At 38.4% G+C, this 6,314-nt stretch overlaps 1 protein-coding gene and 1 pseudogene across 1 annotated transcript; one reads left to right on the top strand and one right to left on the bottom strand.

Moving 5' to 3' along the window:
- The first annotated feature begins 939 nt into the window (after positions 1–939).
- On the top strand, positions 940–3,652 carry LOC120124104 (annotated as a pseudogene).
- A 493-nt stretch (positions 3,653–4,145) lies between these two features.
- Positions 4,146–4,875, bottom strand: LOC120124105 (transcription factor TCP11-like). The gene is given in 2 exon segments (XM_039142852.1): positions 4,146–4,531; positions 4,534–4,875. Coding segments are annotated over 2 exon segments (708 nt in total). The 5' UTR covers positions 4,856–4,875.
- Positions 4,876–6,314: the final 1,439 nt, after the last annotated feature.

A 6,314-nucleotide genomic window follows, 5' to 3' on the forward strand; every position in this document is an offset into this window, starting at 1 on the left:
TTGAAGGATTGCCACCTTCAACAAAATATAATTGCATTTTAGTGGTGATTGATAAATTCACTAAATATGCTCATTTTATGCCATTATCTCATCCCTATACAGTAGTGGAGGTTGCTAGAGTTTATCTTGATCAGGTTTGCAAGTTACATGGTCCTCCTAAGGTGGCTATTTCTGATAGGGACAAATCTTTTACTAGTCTGTTTTGGCAAGAATTAATGAAGCAATTGGGTTCAACTACTTTATTTAGTACTGCCTATCATCCTGAGACAGATGGCCAGACAGAGAGGTTGAATCAGTGCTTGGAACAGTATTTGAGGTGTATGTGTTTCTTGAAACCAAACTTGGTCCAAATGGTTAGCAGGCTGAGTGGTGGTACAATACTAACTATCACTCTGCTCTACAGATGACACCATTTGAAGTTTTATATGGGTATAAAGCTCCTAATGTGACATGGACAACAGAATCTAGGGTGGAAGCAGTGAAAGATGTCATGCAACACAGGGAACAGTTAAATTCACTACTACGAGAACAATTACTTAAAGCTTCTAACAGAATGAAGCAGATGAGTGACAAATATCGAACAGGGAGTTTCAAGTTGGCGATGAAGTTTACCTGAAGCTTCAACCCTATAGACAAACATCACTGGCCCTCAAAAGAAATTTGAAGCTTGCTGCTCGTTATTTTGGACCCTACAAGATACAAAGCAGAATTGGTAAAGTTGCTTATAAACTAGAGTTGCCAGCAAATTCGAAGATCTACCCAGTTTTTTTCACGTGAGTTTACTTAAGAAAAAAGTGGGGAACAAAGGACTTATCTCGATCGATCCTCCAGAGGTCGCATCGGATGGACAATTGAATTTATCCAGCCCTTGTTTTGGATCAACGAGTGATTACAAGACAGAATCGCGCAGTCATTCAACTGCTCATTCAGTGGACAAATATGGGAGAGACAGAGGCAACTTGGGAGGATTATACAGTATTGAGACAACAATTCCCTCAGTTCGATCCTTGGGGACAAGAATCATCTGGAGAAGGGGGTATTGTTATGATGACATGAAGGTTAGGGTTTGATCGTGTTGATTGTGGAAATCGCGAAGGGAAGAGTTGGGAAGCAACAATAGAAATTGGGGAAAATCTCGAAGGAAATTAGGGATTTTACTGGAAGGCTAGGGATCGAGGTATCTGAGGAATTGGAATTGAAGAGATTAGGGGAGTCGGCTGAGGTATATGAGGGGTTAACGGTCTATATGAAATTTTCTTTTAATTACTGTTGGGCTTTTAAGTTGGGCTTGGGTCTGTTAGAAGAGTATGGGGAAAGAAGAGGGAATGGTGAGTCAGCATAGGGTGGTTATTTTGTTAGAGATTCTGTTTGACAGTTGGTACTGTAGATATATAATTTGTACCGATCTTTTGAGGATTTATCTTATGAATGAAGCACATTTTCTGTATCTAAATTTCTTTCTTTCTGAAAACCCTAAAATTCTTCTAAATTTCATCCTCAATCATAACATCATACTGATACACAAAGCAGCCAGATAGAGAATGATGAGGTTATCGCTCGTACCCTTCAGGAAGAATTCTCACATCTTGCAGTGGCAGAAGCATCAGAATTTTATCATGCTGGGGAAGAGCAATCACAATCATCCGGTGAACATCACGATTGGCATACTCCATCAACAACATACTATTATTCAGGTGGCTCGAAGGTTTTCCTGCCTATTTATTTCTTTTAAGGTATTTTATCTGCTTATCGTTGTTTAGTAGTTAATTTGATAGAACGTGCAGGCTATGAATTTTGCCAGGATGAATCTGACGATTTGGTGCCACGTAGTTCCTGCTTTAGCCCCAGTGATTCAGAGGATTTTTCTTGCTCTTTGGAGCTAACAGAGGGTTATTTACTCGATGGTGATGAAGTAGGCAAGAGGTTTAATCAAATGATTCCTATTCCTGTTAGTTTAACTTAGAAGTTCCATTTTTCTCTAATATTTACTTTTATGTCCATACATGTGATGTTCAGTTTTGGAGTTAAAATTTTAAATAGATGTTAATCTGTATTGATGCATATGACTCTGCATCTCTGCCATTTTCTTCAGATGTATTTAAACCTGTTTGTTGCAGCATGTCCCTAGAATCAATGGTGAAATACCATCAATTGATGAAGCAATGTCTGATCATGAAAGATTGTTGAGCAGGTATTATTTTGTACTGTTTTCCTTTTTCATTTATTAAAAGTTAAAATTCATTTTGAGGCTTTGAGCAACGTGAATAAGAAATGCATCTATGTTTTTTTCCCTCGTGAAAGGTGTTGGATTGGCTTATTAATTCGGTTTAATCAGCTACTTAAGGTTAATGCTAGATATATTTTCTTTTTCTATCCAGATTGCAGCTATACAGTTTTGTTGAGCTCAAGGTTCAAGGAGATGGCAATTGTCAGGTGTGCTCTCTTTTATTTCTGGTTTGAATTCTGCATTTCGGCTTTAATATTTATGGTCAATTTTTTCCTTTTCAGTTCCGTGCACTGTCACACCAGTTATATCATACACCTGATAATCACAAATATTTGAGACGACAAATTGTGAATCAGGTTTGTTGTCCTGCAATAAATTGCTGGCTTACACAACATTAAGTTTATTTATTAAGATATAATGAATATATCGGTGCTGACGTAGCTAATAGTTGCTTGTTTTGCCAGCTTAAATCTAACCCAGAGGCATATGAAGGATATGTCCCCATGGATTATGCTGACTATTTGAAGAAGATGGCAAAGTATTTAGTTTATCTTCTTTTCTTGCTACAGATATTTTCAAGCTTTTAGGCAAAGTATATCATGTTAACACTCTTTATGAATGATTTCAGGAGCGGCAAGTGGGGTGATCACATAACATTGCAGGCAGCTGCAGACGCGGTATGCATTATAAAGTTAGCAAACACATTCTTTGGAAGAACCATAAATTTATTTGCGATTGTTGATTTTTATTTTGTTTATTGTTTCATTTCTTGCAAATGGATATTCTCCCCATTCTTAACCTACATGATTTAATATCTTTTCAGTTGCCTGAATGTAATTCCAAGAACATTTTCGTTCACTTTCTAAATAAGTGAAGAAATAGAGTAAATATGATACAATGTGTTTCCCAAGTGGAGCGCCCTTTTTTCTTTTGATTCACTTATGATCAAGGATCCATGCATTTTTCAATGTCTAATACTAGCAAATATTTTATCTTTTTTTTGGCAGTATGGTTTGAAAATTTTTGTCATGACTTCCTTTAAGGACACTTGTTACAGTGAGATTCTTCCGAACTTCCGGAAGTCTAAAGGCGGTAAATTTCCTCCCTGCTTCTCCTGCAAGCGTACCTCTTTTAGGATTTTCATTTTTCTGTTGTTATTTTCTTCCAAATGTGTTGTTTTCTTAGTTTCCAACTGCATTTGTTTTGCAAAACCCAAAAAGATAGTTGTAGAAATAATAACATGAAGGAAGAAACCCTGTATGTGGTAAGACTAACGAGTTCTGATGTTACTGATGCAGTCATTTTCTAGAGTTTTTGGGCCGAAGTTCACTACAACTCAATCTATTGCCAAAGAGTGATCATTTGACCCTTTCCTCTTTGTTTAGTGTCTAGCCCTACATAAACTCATTGAGCGAAGCGACCCTGAACCTTAGTGGTAAAAGGGATATGTGCGTTATAACTAAGAAAGATTCTGAACAGATGTTATCTTATAATCACCCCATATTATAATAAAAAATTGTCTAACCCTACTTGAACTTAAAAAGAGATTTGCTTGTTCCTAGTTTTAGAATCATTCCCTAAATTTGCAGTGTTCATGGTTGCAGATCCTCCCTCAGCCGAGGTTCCAAGGAAGAAAAAATGATTGATTTTTGGGAACTAACACAACAAAGATAAGCCAAGCTTCCGTCCCATAGCATCTAATACCACTACTACTTCATAGTTGTATTGTAAAGAGAAACTAAACATTGTTCAATTTTGTCATGCATGAAATAAAGTGGAAGATAAAAACAACTGTTATCTATAACTTCGTTGTTTTTTGATTCATTTTTGCTCTGTACAATGATGATTGAACTCATTCTTTGAAAACTCCTCATGGATTTGATCAATGGTGGGTTCATTTTTCTCCTTTTTCAGCATTTTATTTACAACCAAGAAAGATACCATTCAAAATACTACTCGATAATACATTATATATGTAACTAATGGCTCTACTTTGGGATCTCTCTTGATTCCTTATCTCTTCTTCCTCCTCCAGCTGCTGCTCTTTCTCCACCTCCGCCAACGGCGGCTGCAACAGTAATGCAGTAAATGGCATGTGTTGATGCCCATTTCTTCCGACAGTTGAATATTGGAGCCCAAGTGGTTGGCACAAGTCTAACCGGCAACTCGGATGCTGTGGTGCCGTCAAGGCATACATTCCCGCAACGTCGCCGCCGCTGCCAACCTCACCCGGGTGAAGTTGACAAGATTCCGAAGGCGAAGAAGTGGTAATGGGTCCGGAGGCACAAGAGATTTCATGGGCTGCGGAGTGGAGCCGGACCCGGTTGCAGCTATGATAGAAGGCTCAGCTTGACGGAGCAACCACTCGATGGTCTCACCATCGGAGCGATGGCCGAGTTCTCGAGTCAGTTGAAAGATCCGAGCTGCACATAGCGCCGGCATCCGAACACGACGGCTACGGCCATTCACTTTGGTGTGACGATCTTTAGAACTCAAATAACTGGGTTTGCCTGTAGGGAGAGCGAGTTGGGTCTTGGGAGTTGAGTCGTCGGCGACTACAGAGTCTCCGTTGGAGTTGCTCCGTTTAGAGGTGGCGGAGTATTTATGAAACGCCATTTCAGAGCTCATCGGACAGCTTACGGTAGGCTTTGAGGCGACCCCACAAAGAGAAAAAGGACAGTGTGGTTAAACGCGAGATGGGATTTTGAATCGAAGGGGGTTGGGATTTGTCTTGACGTTACATAATAAGTTGACGTGTCGAGCTAGGGTTTCATTCAGTTTCGTGAAGTGGTCCAGCCGATTGGGTCGGTCTTAGTTCGGTTTGGATAGTGGGGTCTACTCACTAGATATTGTTTGGGTGGATCCCACTTTTGGTACCTTGGATTAAGATAGTATCTTGCCAAAAATTTTGCTTCGGTTACGACTCTACAATTACAAAAGTTTTTTCTTTTTTCTTTTTTAAGGGAAATGAGATTTGTTTTTATTAGGAATTTTAATTTTTATTTATTCTTGCCCATAACATTCGAGATATTTTAGTATTTTAACTTTTTTTTATCATATGACAATATTTTTTTTTGATAATTAAGTTTTTTATTACCCAAAATAGCAGTAGCCTGCTACAAAAACAGAACAATTACAATCCAAAGAGCAAGAAGAAGGGATCCTAATTACAACAAACAATCTATACCCCAGTTATACAGAGAGAGATTATTATAATCTATTAACATTTCTATTACTAAGTTGAATTCTAACAATTTGCTTGATAGATTCTAGAATTGTATTCTCATTTCTGGAAGTTCCTCTAAATAATCTTCGGTTTCTTTCTTCTCAAATTGTATAATTGAGAGTGCACCAAGAAATCTTTAAGATCATAGTAAGGATTTACCTTTCCATGAATTTGTAGCCCATACCAGCAGATCTTCCCAAGTTTGCGATGGTTTTTGTAAGCCTACGAGCTGAAGGATAGAATACCAGATTATTGCAGTGAACTTATAATCAGTAAAAAGATGGTTTCTTGATTCACTAGCTTCAGAACAAAGGATGCATAGGTCATTCGTTTCAATACCGAATCTTTGCAATCTGTCCTTTGTGGGGAGACTATCTAAATGGCCATCCAAGAGATAAGGCTATATTTAGGAATGTGGAAAGAAAACCATAACAACTTTTGCCATGGTACTTTACTGCTTTTCGCTCGAACCTCTTCCCAAATCTGCTTTGTACTCAATGCTCCTAAGGCGAGAATAGGATGAGAAGTCGATCGGTGGTTCATAATTTTCTTAGAAGCCAGCTTGAGTTCGTAGGAGCTTCCATCTCCCAGAAGTCTCGGTCCTTAAAATAAAGATTGGATCCATGCGACCCAAAGAGAACCCTCCCTGCAAGAAGACGCCTAATGAGGAGCATCATGCAAGATTTATTCCATTATTTGATGTCCTTGAGACCGAGTCTACCTTCTGATTTTGGTTTACAAATTCTGTCCCAACTATCTCTGGCTCCCACAACATGAATATCAGAGCCTTTCCAGAAGTATCTCGAGCAAATGTGTTCGATTTTATTGATGAAAGATTGAGGTAGAATAAGCTGCCTACAC

This window comes from Hibiscus syriacus, unplaced genomic scaffold (genome assembly GCF_006381635.1).
Source record: "Hibiscus syriacus cultivar Baekdansim isolate YM2019G1 unplaced genomic scaffold, ASM638163v2 tig00110413_pilon, whole genome shotgun sequence".
Taxonomy (NCBI): Eukaryota; Viridiplantae; Streptophyta; class Magnoliopsida; order Malvales; family Malvaceae; genus Hibiscus; species Hibiscus syriacus.